Genomic DNA, 18,842 nt, shown 5'->3' with positions numbered 1-18,842 from the left:
ACGCCGGAGCAGGAAGTGATTTGCTCTACACAGTAACTCTTTGTTGCTCTTGGTGGGAGCGCTGCATTGTCCCTTGCAAAAGCCCCCCCCCCCCCCCACCTCAGGCTGCTGCTCCGGGAGCCCCCGCGAGCTGTGGCTGCAGCCGGGCGAGGTGACTATCCAGAAGTAGCAATCCCCCCCTCAGATCCCCCAGTTTGCAAACCCCAACCTGCCCCGGACACCCGCCCCCCGCCTGGGGAAGCAGAACTTCCACCAAAGGAGGGGGCCCCCGGACGATCCCCGCTGAGCAGCCCCCTGCTCCCCAGTGAGGACACCCCTTGGAGCAAAGGTAAGCGAGACCTTCCCTTTGCACCCCACCCAAGTTACAGCCTCCCCCCTGCAGACTCCGGTTAACCCCCGCCCCCCTGCGCCGTTGGCTGGGGAGTTGAAGGTTGAAAAATCAGCTCAGCGGGGTTGATTGATGCCTGCGCCTTCGTCCCTTTTTTCCCTGCCAGCGGCACTGGGCGTGGATGTTCGCATTGCCTGGCGCCTCTGGGGAACCGGTGCAAAAAGTGTGTGTGCGCATTGCACCCCCTGCTCCCCCGGCCTGCATCTGCACCCTCGGCTCCTGCAAACCGGAGTGGCTCCCCCCAGGTCAGAGTGGAGCTATGGCCGATTCACACCACATGGAGTCTGGACTCCTTGAGTCCAGTGTGGTTGCAGCTGATTGACGGCCCGGGATCGGGCCCTGCTGGAGCCACACCACTTTCCACTGGATATGGAGCTGGCTTGTGCCTATTTTTAGCAATAGTTGGTACAAACTAGCTTTGAGTTACTTGGCACAGACACTCATAGAATCATAGGCTGAGACAGTCATCTAGTCCAGTGGCTTTCCAGGCTACCCTCCCCCTTTCAGGAGGCTGATTTGTCTGGCCTTAAGGTGACCAGGTGTCCCAATTTTATGGGGGCAGTCCCGATTTTGGGGCCTTTTTCTTATATAGGCTCCTATTACCCCCCCACCCCCATCCCGATTTTTCACATTTGCTGTCTGGTCACCCTATCTGGCGTGCCCCCAAGTTTCCCCTCACTTAAAAACCACTTGCTTACAAAATCAGATGTAAAACATCCAAAAATGTCACAGCCGCGAGTGCTGAAAAAAATGCCGCCTTTCTCATTTTTACCATGTAATTATAAAATAAACCTATTGCAATATAAATATTGTACTTCCATTTCAGTGTAGCATTTAATTTCAGCGAGGGGAACTACGCACAAATAAGGAGTTTAGTTTAAACAGAAATTAAAGGGCCCAGCGCCAAAAGTGAAATGTCTGCAAGCTGAGTGGAAGCTTTTTAAAGACACCGTAATAGACTCAACATAAATATATACCCCGAGTTAGAAAACAGAACTCAAAAAGAGCCACCGTAGCTAAACAACAAAGCAAAAGAAGCAGTGAGAGGCAAAAAGGCATCCTTTAGAAAGTGAAAGTTAAATCCTATTGAGGTAAATAGAAAGGAGCATAAACACTGGCAAATGAGGTGTAAAAATACAATTAGGACGGCCGAAAAAGAATTTGAGAACCGCTGGGCTAACTGTTCCTCAAACTTTTGTACTGGTGACCCCTTTCACATAGCAAGCTTCTGAGTGCGACCCCTCCCATAAATTAAAAACACTTGTTTATATATTTAACACCCTTATAAATGCTGGTGGAAAAGCAGGGTTTGGAGGGGAGGCTGACCGCTTGCGACCCCCCATGTAAAAACCTCACGACTCCCTGAGGGGTCTTGACCCCCAGTTTGAGAATCCCTGAGTTAGCCAAAGACTCAAAAAATAATAGCAATTTTTTTTTTAAAGTACATCAGAAGCAGGCAGCCTGCTAAATAGCCAATGAGGCCACTGGACGGTCGAGGTGCTAAAGGAGCACTCAAGGACGATAAGACCATTGCGGAGAAACTAAATTAATTCTTTGCATCGGTTTCCGTGGCTGAGGATGTGAGGGAGATTCCCAAACCTGAGCCATTCTTTTTAGGTGACAGATCTCAGGAACTGTCCCAGATTGAGGTATCATTAGAGGAGGTTTTGGAACAAACTGATAAATTAAACAGCACTAAGTCACCAGGACCAGATGGGATTCACCCAGGAGTTGTGAAGGAACTCAAATGTGAAATTGCAGAACTACTAACTGTAGTCTGTAACCTATCATTTAAATCAGCTTCTGTACCAAATGACTGGAGGATAGCTAATGTGACACCAATTTTTAAAAAGGGCTCCAGAGGTGATCCCGACAATTAACAGGCCTCTACGCCTGACTTCAGTACCGGGCAAACTGGTTGAAACTATAGTAAACAATATTGTGAGACATAGATGAACAGGAAGAGGAAGAGTCAGCGTGGTTTTAGTAAAGGGAAATCATGCCTCACCAATCTACTAGAATTCTTGGAGCAGGGTCAACAAGCATGTGGGCCAAGGGGATCGAGTGGATATAGTGTACTGAGATTTTCAGAAAGCCATTGACAAGGTCACTCACCAAAGGCTCTTACATAAAGAAAGCTGCCATGGGATAAGAGGGAAAGTGCTCTCATAGTTGGAACAAGGAACATTTTTTGGTGAGAAAACCTGATTTTAAACTGGCTCAGGACCCAGCAAACAGACAGGACCTCTGGTTCTAGGCAGACCAGGTCCTAATCCTTAGGAAAGTACTGGAAGGACTTTCGCCTTCTGAAGCCCCATAAGACTGAGTTGAAGCTGTGCTGGGCTTCTTATGACCACAAGGAAAGGCCCTGTGTGGGAGTTGAAGGCCTAATAGCCAGCCAGAGCCTTTGCTGAAGCGAGGGGGTGATCTCTGGTAGGCTTATTACCAAGTGTGTAGGTTCTTTTTATTGTATTTAATGTGCTTTCTAAATCTGCTTGCTTAGAAACAGTTGTGTGGAAAGTTATACCTGTGGCAGTCACGTCGCGTACCATCTCCAAGGGGAGACGCTGGGGTGGTCTGTCTTTGGCTGGGGATATCACAGTATAGTCAGGGGATCGTGCAGGCAGGTACAATCTCCAGGAAGGGGAGAGGGACATTCCGACCCAAGAAAGGCAAAGCCTGAAAGTTGGGGCCTTGGCTGGATCACTTATGAGAAAAATACAGGGGCCGTTGCTCTGAGCTGTATCACTCCCTAATGGCCTTAAACAAATCTAGAGAGAGAAGGTGGAGGAGGTGATATCTTTTATTGGACCAACTTCTGTTGGTGAGAGAGACACGCTTGTGAGCTGTTCTTCAGGTCTGGGCTCCGTGTAAGCGCCAAAACGCGGCGTCATTGATTCTGCTCTTTACTAGCCCTGGGGCCAAAGTCTCTGTTCCTGGGAGGGTTTAAAAGTCTCGGTGGTTTCGGTCCTGAGAGGAGGGGCCTGGTCTGCGCTGGAGTAAAGTGACCCAGTGGGGCAGGGTCCAGAGCATCTGTCTGCCGGGAAGGAGCCCGGGGAGCACTGGGGATGTAAAACAGACTCCAGCCCCTTCTGAAACCTCCCCCATCACCCCTCTCGCCCCGACAGGCTGCAGAGTAACCACCAGCTTGTCCCATCCTCCCAGGGCCCAGGGCAGGGAAATGGCTGCAGTGATATCGGCTCAGGTAGGGGATTTTCAGGGAGCTGTGGGTGGGTTGGTGTCTGGGAGCGGGACAGGAAATAGGGTGAAGAAGAGGGCAGGGCAGGGTGTGAAAACTTGCTGGGATGGGAACTTCCCTGTTGTCAAGAACTGGGAATTTCCCCAAGGTGGGGACAGAGCTAAGAAAATCTCAGCACTGGAGCCTGAACCTACTAGCCAGGGCTGCTCTGGAATACGAAGTGGGCACCGAGAGGAGAGGCCTCGTCCCCTCACCCCCAGCTGCTGCCCCGAACCCTGCTCGGGAGCTCCATCTCCTGTATCAGCCTCTGGCTAGTGAGCATGTGATGAACGGGAAGGCCCCTGCCCCCCTCCATCGGCTGGAAGGGACAAGGAGCTCCCACCTTCTCCCCTCCCTGAAGCCTCCTGGCTGCTCTGAGTGGGGTGGGGGTGGGATTCTGCTACTCCATGACCCCCCAGAGCTTCCATTTTATTGGCCCTCCTCCCCTGTGACTAGCAGGATTGTGACTGGGGCAGCAGGTGCTGAGTGGGGTCTCTTGTTGTTTCAGGGGTCAGTGGCCTTCGAGGAGGTGGCTGTGTATTTCACCCAGGGGCAGGGGGCTCTGCTGGACCCCGCTCAGAGAGCCCTCTACAGGGACGTCATGCAGGAGAACTACGCGACGGTGACCTCGCTGGGTAAGGGATTCCTGTACCCTCGGGTATTAAAAGCCATGGGGTCTGTGATGTGCCCAGTTTTTCTGCTCAGGTTCTTTCCTGGTCAGTTAGATTTCCCAGTCTCCTGACCCCAGTGTGAGACTTTCATCTGCGCACCCCTCCCGTGGGACAGGGGAGCCAGCCACACAGTGAGGATGCCAGTTCACCCCCATCCCTCAAGCTTTCCAGGGGTGGAAGCAATGTCACACGCACAACTGCCCCACACCACCACCACCATACCCAAACATGTGCCTCACCGAAGGAGGCTCGAAGGCCATGTTCCCGTCTATGTCGTGTTAGGGGCTGTGCCTTTGAGGGCTGAGCTTCCCAGACGGAATCTGGACCAAGGGGCAGTGAAGTTCTTCTTGTTATGCACACAGAGTGGAAACAAGGCAGAGCTCTCACAATCACTGTGAGTACTGAGTGATCACCGGGCACCACAGTTGGCTTGGATTCCACGTCCCCCCAGCACAGGTTAAAATCAGGGGAATGTGCTTTGTGACTAATACTCTCCCAGTACCTGACACACGCTGATCTCACCTGGTTTCACCCCCCCAAGCAGGAAACCCCATTCCCAAACCTGAGTTGATCACCCAGCTGGAACGAGGGGAAGAGCTGTGGGTCCCGGATCTCCAGACCTCCGAGGAAGGGGAGATCCCAAGAGGCTCCCATACAGGTGAGTTGTCGGTTTCGGACACAGAAAGCCCCTGTTGAGCGAAACCGGGGGGGGACTGTGACACTTCCCTGCCCCAAAAGGTGTTGCCTCGTCTCATCCAGGTCTGGGTTATAGCCAACAAGTGTCGTATCCTGATGGCAGGTGTCACTCACAGCTGCCCGACTATTCTGGCTGCCGGGTCAAACGATTGGCTTATTCCGCCTCATCTTCCAAGCACAGAGTCTCCCTTCCTTTTTTAACCTCTCCCTCTAGCGTCAAAATGTAGTAGCAGAGGTGGAGCTGTCCAAGCCACCAACCGCCTCTCTGTCTCCGTCTCGTCCCACCTCTGCTCCAACATGCTAGGTGGGGAGCCGCCTAAATTAGCCAATGGGGGAGATGCTTAATAGAGAGGGATGAGTCCTGAGCTGCATCCTATGATGGGACTTTGGCGCCTAGGCTGGAGGGAGACTTCTGTTTCTGCTGGTGATCCACAGCCAGGAACCCCTGTCCTGGATTCAGGTGTCTAAGCTGTTTCTTGCACAAAACAGCTGGGGGGGGAGGGAGGCTGAAGGAGGACAACTGGCAATCTTTAGCCCAGGGGCTAGGGCAGTGGTTCTCAAATGATGGGTCATGACCCCAAAGTGGATCACAACCCTGTTTTAATGGAGTCACGGGGGCAGGTGTTAGACCCGGGACTGGAGCGAAGCCCGAGCCCCACCACCTGGGGTTGAAGCCAAAGCCTGAGGGCTTCTGCTTTAGGAGGTGCAGCTCAGACTTCAGCCCACCCGCCGCTTAGGGTGATGGGGCTCGGATTGCGGCTTCAGTTTCCCTGCCTGGGGCTCAGTCTACTGTCTTGCCGCCTGGGGGTGGGAGGGTGTCGTGTCAGACGGGGGTCGTGGTGCAGTGAAGTTTGAGAACCACTGAACTAGGGTATTCACCCAGCACCAGTTCAGTTCCTCCCTCCTCCTGAAGGGAAGAAGGGATTTGAACTTGGGTCTCCCACCTCTCAGGAAACGTGCTGTAATCACTGGGCTGTGGGATCTTCTGATGTAGGCTTCACTCGGTCTCTCCCATTGAAGCTTCTCTACTCAACAGAAAACAGTCATTGGAGGAGGGTTTCTCATACCTACAGGAATGCCCTCCCCACTGGTATCTAGACTCATTCACCCTCATCTTTCCGGTCCCAGCGACTGTTCCTTGTCATTCGTAGTAGCGAATCGTTCTGTTTAAGCTATTTCTGCAACATTTCAGGTGTTGGGTGTCGGTTGAAAGTATTCACCAAACTTGATACAAGTCCACAGATAGTTTCTGGTCAAATGAAACTGCATTTTCCAATGAATAAACTATTCAACCAACAGGTTTCCCCCAGCTATACTCGTCCTGTTTGTTTACTGGAGTGCCCACTGGATGCTGGTTGCTTTCTAAATCTAAATCTCTGAGGAGCTCATGACATAAGGTAGAGTCCTGCATGGGACTCTTTTTCATCCCACTCCCGCTATTATGGCAGCAGGTCTACACTAGTCCTATGAAGGGCTCTAACATAAGGCTTCTAACGATTAAAAGAATTTGAGCTAAAGTGCCGTCTCTAGATCAACTGACTAAGCAGATGCAAATTAGATACATACAAATAAGAACTAAATCATTGACCCCTCAAACAGGTAATTAGACATTAGTGATTCAGGTACCCAAAGTCTCTCATAATCCTCCATGTATCAGATCAGCATCTTTGATCGTCATGGATGGGGGAAAGGTCTGTTCCAGGTTCCCCAACTCCCATTCCTACTGAACCTGCATCCCCTGCCCTGGAACCTCACAGTTTTTTTCCTTCTGGAGCATGACTATTTAGGAGAGTTCATGGACTTCCTGGGCAAATCTAGAAGCTGCCCACAAATCTGGGCTTTTCTAGGGATTCAGAGACACATAGACATGTAAGGCCGGAACGGACCTCGAGAGGTCATCTAGTTGAGCCCCCTGCTCTGCAGACAGGGGATGGATCACTTCATGATTGCCTGTTCTGTTCATTCCCTCTAAAGCCACCTGGCTTTGACCACTGTTGGAAGACTGGATACTGGGCTAGATGCACCTTTGATCTGACCCAGTATGGCCATTGTTATGTTCTTAAGTATACCTGGACCATCTCTGACAAGTATTTATCTAACTTGTTATTAAAAACCTCCAATGATGGGAATTCCACAGCCTCTCTCAGAAGCCTATGCCAGTACTTAACTATTCTATATTGGAAAAGGTATAGAAAAGGGCAACAAAAATGATTAGGGTTGTGAAATGTCTCCCATATGAGGAGAGATTAATAAGACTGGGACTTTTCAGCTTGGAAAAGAGACGGCTGAGGGGAGGTATGATTGAGGTCTATAAAATCATGACTGCTTTAGAGAAAGTAGATAAGGAAGTATTGTTTACTACTTCTCATAACACAAGAACTAGGGGTCATCAAAAGAAATTCATAGGCAGCAGGTATAAAACAAATAAAAGGAAACATTTCTTCACACAACGCACAGTCAACCTGTGGAACTCCTTGCCAGAGGATGTTGTGAAGGCCAAGACCATAAGAGATTTAAAAAAAGAATGAGATAAATTTATGGAGGATAGGTCCATCAATGGCTGTTAGCCAAGATGGGCAGGGATGGTGGTGTCCCTAGCCTCTGTTTGCCAGAAGCTGGGAATGGGCAACAGGGGACAGATCACTTGATCATTCTCTGTTCTGTTAATTCTCTCTGGGGCAGCTGGCATTGGCCACTGTCGGAAGACAGGACACTGGCTAGATGGACCTTTGGTCTGACCCAGTATGGCCATTCTTATGTTCTTGTTCTTATAGTTAGAAAGATTTTTCCTAATATCTAACCAAAATTTCCTTTGCTGCAGATTAAGATGATTACTTATTCTCTGATCTTCAGTGGACATGGAGAATGTCCTCTTTATAACAGCCCTTAGCATATTGGAAGACTGTTATCAGGTCCCTGCTCAGTCGTCTTCTCTCAAGACTAAACATGCCTATAGGTCAGGTTTTCTAAACTTCATTTTTATTCTTCTCCTCTGAACTTTTTCCAATTTTTCCACCATCTTTCTTCAAGTGTGGTGCCCAAAACTGGACAAAATATTCCAGGTGAGGCCTCCCCAGTGTCGAGCAGAGCGGGACAATGACCTTGTGTCTTACATACAATATTCCCGATAACACACTCCAGAATCATATTAGTCTTTTTCACAGCCACAACATTGACTTATACTCAATTTGTGCTCCACTATAACCACCAGATCCTTTTTAACAGTACGACCACCCAGCCAGTTATTCCCCATTTCGTAGTTGTGGGGTTGATTTTTCCTTCCTAAGTGTAGCGCTTTGTACTTTTCTGTACTGAATTTCTTCTTGCTGATTTCAAACACATCCTCCAACTTGTCAAAGTTGCTTTGAGTTCTAATCCTGTCTTCCAAAGTGCTTGCAACTCCTCCTAGCTTGATGTTATATGCAGATTTGATAAGCGTACCTTCCACTCCATTATCCAAGTCATTAATAAAAATAGTGAATAGTACTGGATCCAGGGCTGACTCCTGCGGGACTCCACTAGATATGCCCTCCCACTTTGACAGCAAACCACTGATTGCTACTCTTTGGGTATGGTCTTGGAACTAGTTGTGCACCCAGCTGATAGTAATTTCATCTAACCACAAGACATTCTCATAAGCACACTAGGGAAATGTCAAAAGCTTTATTAAAATCAAGATATACTTAGACTTCTGTAAGGCATTTGACTTGGTACTGCATGTCATTTTGATTAAAAAACGACAATGATATAAAATTAACATGGCACATGTTAAATGGATTTAAAAACTGGATAACTGATAGATCTCAAAATGTAACTGTAAACAGGGAATTGTCATCAAGTGGCTCTATTTCCAGTGTGGTCCTGCAGGCATCAGTTCTTGTCCCTACACTATTTAACTTTCTTTTTTTTTTCAATGTCCTAGAAGAAAACATAAAATCATCACTGGTAATAGTTGCCAGTGACATGCAAACTGGGGGGATTGGTAAATAATAAAGAGGTCAAGTCACTGATACAGAGCAATCTGGATCACTTGGTAAACTGGGTGCATGCAAACATTGTGGGTTTTAATACAGCTAAACGTAAATAGATACATCTAGGAGCAAAGCCTGTTAGCCATATTTAGACGATGGGGACTTTATCTTTTGTATAACAGATGAGTAAGTAGGTAGCATATCCTGCCTGAAGATGGGTAATGATTATTCATTGTCATTTAGAATTTGTCTCCTCAAAGGGGAAATTGGCTGGGGAGTCAGAGAGGCAGTCAGTTCTCTGCCCCGATCCATCTACACTTTGAAGACAGAGAGGTTAAAGACAAAAAAGAGCCTTCGTGCTTGGAAGATGAGGAGGAATAATCCAGTTGTAACCACTTCCGAGAAGGAAAAATTATAGCTGGATTAATACATTTTACCTTTCTCAGTCTGCTCAATGGTTCTTGGTTCTTTCCCCCCAACACAGAGAGTGACTCCTGTCTGGATTCTCTGTTTCAGCAGGTGAAGGTACAGTGAGTGATATCAAGGAAGAGAATTCACAGCAGGAACGTCCTGAGCAACAAGAACTGCATAGGATGTTATCGGGAAGATCCAAAGAGAATTTTTCCCAGAGTGCTGAACAGGGAAAAGTCTGGGGGAATCAGCCCAAGTCAGAGAGGCACAAAGGGAAAGAAGTGGGTAAAGCCGTTAATTGTAGGAGAGGATGCCGTAATCCCAAGGAAACCACGGCCCAACAGAAAATCCAGACAGAAGAGAGAAAGTACACATGCACTGAATGTTGGAAAAGCTTCAGTCGTAGTTCAAACCTCATTGCCCATCAGAGAATCCACACGGGAGAGAGACCCTTTAAATGTACCGAGTGTGGGAAAAGCTTCATTCAGAGAGTAAACCTCATTTCTCATCAGAGAATCCATACGGGAGAGAGACCCTATAAATGTACCGAGTGTGGGAAGAGCTTCAGTAAGAGATCACACCTGAATACACACACAATAATCCACACGGGAGAGAGACCCTATAAATGTACCGAGTGTGGGAAAAGTTTCGGTCAGAGATCACAGCTTAATACGCACAAAATAATCCATGCAGGAGATGCATCCATGATAACCCACGCCAGAGAAAAACATTATACGTGCTTGGACTGTGGGGAAAACTTGAAGTGGAGCTCAGAACTGGTTACACATCAGAGACTCCACACAGGAGAGATCCCTTATAAATGCTTTGACTGTGGGAAATGTTTCATGCGGAGTTCAACCCTTATCTTACATCAGAGAATCCACACGAGAGAGACACCCTATCAGTGCCCCAGCTGCGGGGAAAGATTCAGATGGAGTACGCAGCTTGTGAAACATCAGATGCTCCACACGGGAGAAAGACCCTATAAATGCCCCGACTGTGGGAAAAGCTATAGTGACAGCTCATCCCTTATTTCACATCAGCGAACCCACACAGGAGAGAAGCCCTATACCTGTGTGGACTGTGGGAAAAGTTTCAATCAAAACTCAACCCTGAACAGACACAAGAGGCTCCACACGGGAGAAAAACCCTATAAATGTACTGAGTGTGGGAAAAGTTTCAGTCAGCGATCAAACCTCAGTGTGCATCAGCGACTCCACACAGGAGAGAAACCCTATAAATGCCCCGACTGCGGGAAAAGCTTCAATCGGAGATCAAACCTTAGCGTGCACAAGAAACTCCACGCAGGAGAGAAACCTTGAATGGGGGAGACGCTACAACTGGGGTTCGGATTTATATTAGGCCTCAGCAAATCCATACAGGGAAGATACCTCTTAAACATCCTGAGCATGGAAAATACTTCAAGCAGAGTTAACGGGCTTGTCTACCCTACAGAGCCTTGGCCGGGATAGCTCAGCTGGCAGGGTCACCTAGTAGATAAGCAGCGCAAGCCAACAGAGATCTTCTGCCAACCTAGTTAAAAAGCCTCCCAGAAGGAGGTTAGCTAAACCCACAGATGCACTAGCTGCATCTACACTCAAGAGTTTTGCCAGCATGACTGGGGTGGGGGGTGATTTTCCCCCCTACACTCTTAGTTATGCCAGGAAAACTTTGTAGCCTAGACAAAGCAGTTATTGGACAACAGGAGAGAGATTCTACCAGTGCCCTGACTAGGGCTGGCTACCATGTAAAAAAACTGTTTCCTTGTTGCCACACATATTAGGGGCATTTGGCTCCCAAGTGTCCAGCTGCCCATCGCTGAGGTGAGGATCTAGCAGCAGCTAGTCAGTGACCCTCTGTCTCTGCCTGGTCTAAGCAAACCCCAGGCAGAGGAGGAGAAGCCCCCATCAGCCCCTCCTCCCTAGTGCAGCCCTGGCTGCTGAGCTGATGGGCCACGGGTTGAGGGAAGAGAGAGAGAGAAACTCCTCCAGACACTGCCTCTGCCTGGCTGAAGTTCCCTCCTCTTCCTTCCCCTCCCAGCCAGGATCCCCCTGCCATGGAAATGAGGAGAAGGACACTTGGGCCAGGCCCCACCATCGCTCTAGACCCCTGTCCCTACCCCCATCTTCCACCAGCCCCTGGGCTGGGCTCCTCCACTGACCTGAAGCTGTTCCCTTCAGGGTGAGTGTCCCTGGGGGGCTGGTAACTCCTCCTCTGCCCCAATCTAGATTGGGCTCTGGGGGATCAAAGGTTAAGAGATCAAGGGGGATAGGTTTTGGGAATGGTGCTGGAGTATTAAATATTAGAGCTGGGAAGCAGGAGGAGCTGAGTGCTGGGGCTATCGGGCATTTGGGGAGCATGGGATAAGAGGAGGTGGAAGGGATGGGATTAGGAAGATGATTTCCCCTATTGTTCACACCCCTGCTCCTTCTGCAATGAAAAATCGACAGGGTCTGCTTTCCCTAGTACCCCTTGTAGCATCCCTAGAAAAGCCGAGAGGCCTAGGAATCCCCTCTCAGCTTCGCCACCCTCAGCCTCTGAGTGTTCTCTTAGATTAGGAAGTGTGGACGGGGATAGCTAGCGCATTTCCTTCTGACCCTGGCCAAACTTTCACCCCATTTTCTAATCCAGACCCACACTGAGCTTGTTTAGCAGGGTGAGTGTTAGTCACCGAGTTCCCACTTCGGGGACACAGTGCCTCATCCCCAGTTCTTCTTAACTTGCTTCGGGTCGTCCCAAAGGCTTTTTTGTTTTTTAATAAAACAGAATGACATAACTGAATAGATTATAAATGGATTCGGGCGGGGATAGAAAAATGGTTTCTGTTAGCCTCTGTGTTACTTGAGGGCAACCTGGTGAGACAGAGGGATTCTCACCTTTCCCCAGGACCACTTCATTCCCCTCTTCCCAGTTTTACCTTAAAAACAGCCACACTGGGTCAGACCGATGGACCAGCAAGCCCAGTATCCTTCCGACAATGGCTGATGCCAGATGCTTCAGAGGGAATGAACAGAATGGGGAAATTATGGATGATCCATTCCCAGTCATCCAGTCCCAGCTCCTGACCGTCAGAGGCTTAGGGACATCAAGAACATGGGGTTGCATCCCTGACCATCTTGACTCATAGCCATTGATGGACCTAGCCTTTTTATCTAATTCTTTTTTGAACCTCGTTACAGTTTTGGCCTTCACAACATCACTCGGCAATGAGTATCACAGGCTGACTGTGCGCTGGGTGAAGAAGTACTTGCTTTTGTTTGTTTTAAACCTGATGCCTATTCATTTAATCATTTCCCCCCTTAATTTCATGGACCTTCTGTCCATGCTATGGAGAATTTATCTTCCCTTTATCCTACCCCTGTATTTCCCAAAGTGGCACATGGCACACTGTTCTCAGGTCTCCATGCTTAGGGATTGCGCTCTGATTACTTTGATCCTAAATCAGGACGGCTGGAGCTGAAAGCGTCACAGACCCAGAAGGGGAATTCGAATAAATCCCAGACACGGTATGATCATTCTGAACCTAAGTCCCAGTTTCCATCTGTTGGCAAAGAGGTTTGTTGGGGTTTTGTGAGCCACGCTCGGTTTGTTTGCAAGTGGAAGGGGTTTTTTTGTTGTGGTGGTGGTGGTTCTTTCCTTCTTTCTTTCTTTTCCGCCGTCATTATGATGGTGCTAAAATTTTGATACAAAACATGAAGCACAGAGTGAAACAGGCATAAGGCAGTTTACAGGAGAACTCAGGTAAAGCTGTTCTCCTGCAGTTGAGTCAAATACAACATGCACTGGATTTCACTTGGTAGGAACGTGGAAGTGTACCATAACCCCCGCCATAGGATGGCCTGTTCTCTCTTTCCTGTTGGCCGTTTGGTCACATGACAGGATGTAGAGCAGTTTTACTGGGGGCTTCATGTGGCAACTGACCAGATTCTATTTAGGTCTTTCTTATTTTATCTTTTGCCATTTTCCCAGGGGTGCTGGAACTTTTTTCTAGGGGGTAATGGGGGAGTGCTGAGAGCCATTGAACCAGCTTATAAACTCTGTATATGATGGAAACCACTTCAAGCTAGCAACCCAAGTTCCAGCATCTAGGCATTTTCCCCAGCCTTTACCTTGAGGTGTTAGCCTTGTTTGAACAGGGATCACAGTAAACAGCCGTTGGTGCAAACACTGACAGGTGAATGTGAGAGTCGCTGTCTGAAAGGCAGAGGCTGAAACAGGGCAGGAAGTTACACTTGACCCCTGGCAGAGATGTAAGATACGGTCAGATGGGGCAGGGTGGGAGGGGAGAGAGACACAGCCGGAATCCTGCAGGGTTTGCTTTTGAGATCCAGACAGCCGAGGTGGCATTCGGTGCACAGGGACCAGCGAGACAAGAAGGTGAAGCTAAAGGGCTCTGAATGAGCCCTCCAAGGAAATGATGGGGGTGTCTCTTGATTCCTAGGAGGCTGAGTGGAGCTGAGAGGAGAGGTGGGGGAGTCAGCAGGCCTGTTCTTTCCAAAATCCAGGGTGAGCCCCATCAACGAGGCCAGAGGTAACAAAGAACTGTGACCCAAGTGCCTTAAGTTTGAAAACACGCAGGTAGACAGTTACAAGTGTATACCCAGGGATTTGCCTCAGCGTGCCCAGATAGGAAATTTTCTCTGCGATTGCCATCTTCATGATACTTGACCAAAGGGGTCTGTGTGCGGTTGTAGTGGTTATTGCTGGAGGTACATATGGGAAATGTTTTGAGGGTGTAGAATATTGCTCCTGGACGTGAAGCTGGTCACCTGGGGCGGGGTGGCTCTCAGAGCCAGCTTGGCCTAGAGTGAGAACAATTGACATCTTCCAGCCTAGCCAAGTGTAGACAAGGCGCGGGCCTTTACAAAGCACAAAAGCGTCCATGAAAAAGACCTTGAACAGGGGACAAACTGGAGTTAACGAAACGCCCTAGTTCTCAAAAGAGAGACAAGGTCTGGCACTGCGTGAAAGTGAAAGAAGGCACAAGACGGTGTCCATTCTGGAGGCGATAGTCTGCCAGCGTGAGTGTCTTCAAGTGGATTCCAGCTCTGGACGAGCATTGTATGGACTGACCGTTGAGTGAGAAATGCTTTAGGAGATGGGAAAGAAACTTTTTAATAAGTATAGTCTCGAGATTGCTTTTGATATATTCCCTTTGTTGTAACCACACATTTCCCATCCTTATACTCGCTTCTCTCTGAATCTTCACCATAAAGTTCTAGCAAATAAACTTCTATTTGGTGACACTATAGACCCAACTAGATGTCGTGTGCTAGGGAGAGCATTGAACTGAGGTGAAGCTAGTCAACGGGAAGGGGCATTGCTTTGCAGCAAATCTGTGCGCGTTGCGGGTGTCCAGAAATTGAGTGTAATGAAATGGGGTGGGCAGACAACTCGGAGGAACCTGTGTCCCGGGGCCAGCACAGAACTCTGGGGGCTAACAATTTCTATAGCTGCAGCCATGGGTCATCTCTGCTTTGCCCCACAGGAGCCTAAGGGCTGGGGTGTGCGTGTCACTGGCCCGCAGAGGGAAAATGGAGCACTTGTGTTGCCAGGAGTTTGGGGTGGGAATGGCAGAAGCTCTCCCTACCTTGCCTATCCCCCACACACACCACGAATGTCTCAGTTGGGATTGGAGATGCTGCTCCCTGGGTTTCCTGCTCACAGAGAGTTTGCTTTTGTGACTGGATCCTGGGCGTCTCTCGGATTCTCTCTCCTCTCTACCCGCTGTAAGAGGTCATGCTGTTGCTGGTGCCGCAGGGCTGGGGTTGAAATGTACCGTACCGAGCAGGGCTGGGCATTGGGTGCGATCAGGAGGGGGGCTTTGACTTCTGATTTCCCGCTTGGGAATAAACAAGTCAAATTTAGTTTCTCAAACTCCCAGAGTCCTTTGTCTTGAATAATGGGTAACAGTGGCGTTTGGTGGATGCAGCAGCCAGGTGGGAAGTTCAGCCTTGAGCACTGCAGAGGGCAGATTCCAGAGCTGGCAGAGCTCTGGGGTTTCAGACCTTTCTGTGGGCCTGGAGGGTTTTGAGGGGGTGGGAGGGGGTTTCCCTTGTCAAGAGGGGATTTTCCTTTAATGGTGGCTGTTGCCATGGAAACGACACAGGCCAAGGGCTCTGTATTCCAAACCTTGTGAAGCTTTTCACGTTGGACCGTGACACGGTGATGCTAATGCTGCTTATTCTTGGGGCCTATTTAGTCCATCCGTATTAAGGTAGCCCCACTTACAGCCTGGTCAAATTGCTGACAAGCCTTAGGCCAAGACGACCCCCCCGTATCCTGCTACTGATGCAACCTACATGGCCAAGAATTGAAATGAGGCGTATTGGATCCCTCAAGGTACGTGGGCGTTCCTTTGATCAGACGCAGGAGCAGGCTCCGACCCAGCCTTCCTCAGCTTACGGTCACCGCTCTGGGAGGTGCCTCAAATGAATCCCCAGATCTCTTCGTATCACAATCATACCAGCCAAGCTGCTGCAGCTGGTTCCTCCGCCAGTTCAGTACTGCTACAACCAACCTGGGGTGGAAACCGGCGAGCTGACGTAAAGCACCCGTTCCTGCTAGGTAAGGCGGTGTGAAAAACGACTAGCTGATGTAATATATCTTTAAAATAATGGATCACGAGGATGGGACGCAATTCAGGGAATCCCAGCCGCAGATACGACAAATTGGATAGATCAGACAGAGAGGAGTGGCAGTGGTTCGGCATTGGGATGCCTGGGCCTTTAAGAACCCAGCCCATGCTGATGTGCTGTTTTGTGGGAGGGGAAATAAAAAGTCCCTCTCCCCCCCCGCCACACCCTATTTTGCAAGCACTGGTGTCTCAGTCCCACCAGGGCAACTGTTACCCCTCTGCCCCGCCTGTGCTGGGATTTTTGCCCTCTGTCACCCTCTGACAGTGCCCCCCACCCCTGGGCTTAACTCTGGCTCCTTTCCCCCATCCCATCTCTGATTTTGCCCTTTCCACTCTAACCACCATTCCAATCTATGGGCCTGCTTTCTCGCCGAGGGTGTGGCTCATGCTACCAACTTTACCCTGCCCTATTCTTGTCCTTTGTTTGTCTGTTTTCCGTCCCCCTCCTTAAATTTTCCCCATCAGTTTGGTTTTTGCATTCATCCTCCCAATCTGCTGCCCCACCCTGCCCGGGCGAACCCTCTGGTCCCCTTTCCCTCGCCTTGGGCTGGGGCTGCTCTCCTACATGTCCCCACAGTTCTCCGGTGTCTTTCCCATAACCCTGTTCAGTTTGCTGTTTTCCCCCCATGCCTTATCTGGCTTGTGAGCTCATGTGAGCGTTCTAGCCCCCACTTTCAGTTGATCCCCTCTCATGTCACTCCCTCTTTCACACAGTCCCACGGTGCAACCAGAGATGCCGATCCCCTTCTGTTGGATTTCCCTCTCCCGCCAGACTGGAAATAAGGCGTACATTTTTAATGGTATGATTATCTAACCAATGGAACAATTTACCATGGAGGATTCACCAATTTGAAAGCAAGACGGGACGTTTTTCAGCCCTAGGAATTGTTTTGGGGCAGGTCTCTGGCCTGTGCTATGCACAAAGGTTGCTTCTGGCTTTGGAATCTATCAATCACCTGATAGTGGGATGGATTCGTTGGGCTACTTTCTCTGGCCCCGCTCCTTTAGCCACCAATGGATGGGCCATCAGCCTGGTGGTGGCCTCTGACCCACCTCCACTCCTTAATGGTGGCCTCTGACCCACCTCCACTCCAGCAGCTTCATTCATGGGGAAAGGGGAGCCGAAGGAGGGAGGGGAACCCCCAGCACCATTACCGGTGCCCCTCAGCTTTCTTCCCTGTGGTCACCATCACCATCGCTGGTCCTATTGCAACACCAGTGGCAAGCATAAGAACGGACATACTGGGTCAGACCAATGGCCAAGCTAGCCCAGTATCCTGTTTTCCAACAGTGGCCAATGCCAGGTGCCCCAGAGGGAATGAACAGAACAGGTGATCATCAAGTGATCCATCCCCTGTCACCCACTCTCAGCTGCTGGCCCAGGTAGGGACTCTATTGCTGACACTACCGCCACCAGTGAGACCTCTGCTGCCAGCAGTAATGGCCGAGGAAAGCAAAAAAGTGGAAGGACCCCGTCAGGAAGTCCTCTTCTGCGGTCCCGAGGCTGGAGGAGATCAGTCTCAGGGCCAGCACGGAGAGACAGTGGAAAAGAGCAAATGGGGGGGGGCCTCAGGGGAGCAGTGGAAAGGGATGGGGTGATGGGCAGGGTCATGGGGGGGCAAGGGGTAGAATAAGGGAGGGGCTCTGGGCTTGGCCATGGCCAAGAGCTCCACTATGGTCCCGGCTGGGGCTGAGCATTCGACTCTGGCCAGGGCCAAGCTCTCCACCCCCACTCCATGGCCTTGACCGAACTCTCATACCCCCCCCCCGCACTCCCACAGAGGGGGCAGAGAGCAGCGAGAAGGGGGCGTGGCCTCGGTGGGAAGAGGGAGGGCATCAGCCAGAAGAGGCGGAGCAGGGGCCTATGAGTCCCAAGGGGTCCTTCGTGTTGTCCCAGCTGGTATCTTTGCCAGGTGGGTGCCTCATCAGGGAAGGCTCAAGCTGTGTCCCAAGGGGCTGCCCCTTGGCCTGGGAAGAAGGGGAAACACTCCCACTGCTGGTGACCAAACCTGCTGGGATTTCCCCCCTCCTCTACTAACCCAATGGTGCCTATGACTCCACGGGGGTGGGCAGCCCCTCTCCCCACCACGGACAATCTCCTAGCCTGGGCCTCTGAATAAGGGTGATGATTCAGCGCAAAGGAGAGGGGACACCCCCCCCCCCCAACTTGGTGTCCCTGCCCATTGTCCCACTCCCAGGCTTCTTTTAGCCCTTGTGTTGTCACACTCAAACGCCAGGCCCCCTTCTGCTTGCCCACCCGCTGATACCCTCCAACAGGGCTGGGCATTGGGCTGGCCTGGCATAAATTGTAGCTGCAGCACCTCTGAACTGCTCTGGAGGGTGTGTCCAGGTTTCACATACACACCCCCCCTGCCCCAAGCAGGTCCAGCAGGTGGCGCTGTCGGAGTGATGCAGTGACACATATTGGAACAATGCTTGGGGAGCACAAGTGGGTCAGAGCAGCGGGGGGCAACTAGCAGAGCGGGGTGGGGGGAGGCAGGGAGGAGGTGCAGTCCTTTTTCCAACCATCACCCCGTCAGGCTGTGCTCGGGGGGGGGGGGCGGGGGCGGCAAGCACACCCCTCAATGACAAACCTTATTGATGGATGAGAGACCCTCCAGACACCGGTTTTGGAAACCTAGTTGGACCCTGCCAGTGCCAAGAAGAAAGTAATGGCGTTCCAAATACGGCGTCGGTCTACAAGCCCTCCATGAACCAGAGTTGTCTGCCAAAGGGTCTTTGCACGTCGCAAGCCCGGAAGCGCTAACAACACAGACGCTTACAGAGGGAAAGGGGCAACACCCTCCCCCTCCACTGATATATATCATTG

At 50.3% G+C, this 18,842-nt stretch overlaps 1 protein-coding gene across 3 annotated transcripts; it reads left to right on the top strand.

Annotated features, from left to right (window-relative positions):
• LOC116836580 (uncharacterized) lies at nucleotides 1-14,621 on the top strand. 3 transcript variants are annotated; one of them, XM_075071619.1, is made up of 5 exons: nucleotides 18-328; nucleotides 3,517-3,593; nucleotides 4,135-4,261; nucleotides 4,842-4,955; nucleotides 9,484-14,621. In XM_075071619.1, the coding sequence occupies exons 2-5, from the start codon at nucleotides 3,570-3,572 to the stop codon at nucleotides 10,695-10,697; spliced, it is 1,479 nt and encodes a 492-aa protein (XP_074927720.1). In that variant the 5' UTR covers nucleotides 18-328; nucleotides 3,517-3,569; the 3' UTR covers nucleotides 10,698-14,621. The 3 variants fall into 3 exon arrangements, with proteins under 3 accessions (XP_074927721.1, XP_074927720.1, XP_074927719.1); XM_075071618.1 differs by having other exon boundaries at nucleotides 9,481-14,621; XM_075071620.1 differs by lacking the exon at nucleotides 3,517-3,593 and having other exon boundaries at nucleotides 1-328; nucleotides 9,481-14,621.
• The last annotated feature ends 4,221 nt before the right edge of the window (nucleotides 14,622-18,842 follow it).

Source organism: Chelonoidis abingdonii, chromosome 12, assembly GCF_003597395.2.
Source record: "Chelonoidis abingdonii isolate Lonesome George chromosome 12, CheloAbing_2.0, whole genome shotgun sequence".
Classification (NCBI taxonomy): domain Eukaryota; kingdom Metazoa; phylum Chordata; order Testudines; family Testudinidae; genus Chelonoidis; species Chelonoidis abingdonii.
This window is presented reverse-complemented; position numbering and strand designations above follow the sequence as displayed.

What these genes read in the sequence shown, in the direction of transcription:
- LOC116836580 (XM_075071618.1), top strand. Translation starts at nt 3,570, where the DNA reads ATGGCTGCAGTGATATCGGCTCAG. An exon ending in CTGCAGTGATATCGGCTCAG is followed by an intron (nt 3,594 to 4,134) that starts GTAGGGGATTTT and finishes TTGTTGTTTCAG; the next exon opens with GGGTCAGTGGCCTTCGAGGA. An exon ending in CCCAAGAGGCTCCCATACAG is followed by an intron (nt 4,956 to 9,480) that starts GTGAGTTGTCGG and finishes TCTCTGTTTCAG; the next exon opens with CAGGTGAAGGTACAGTGAGT.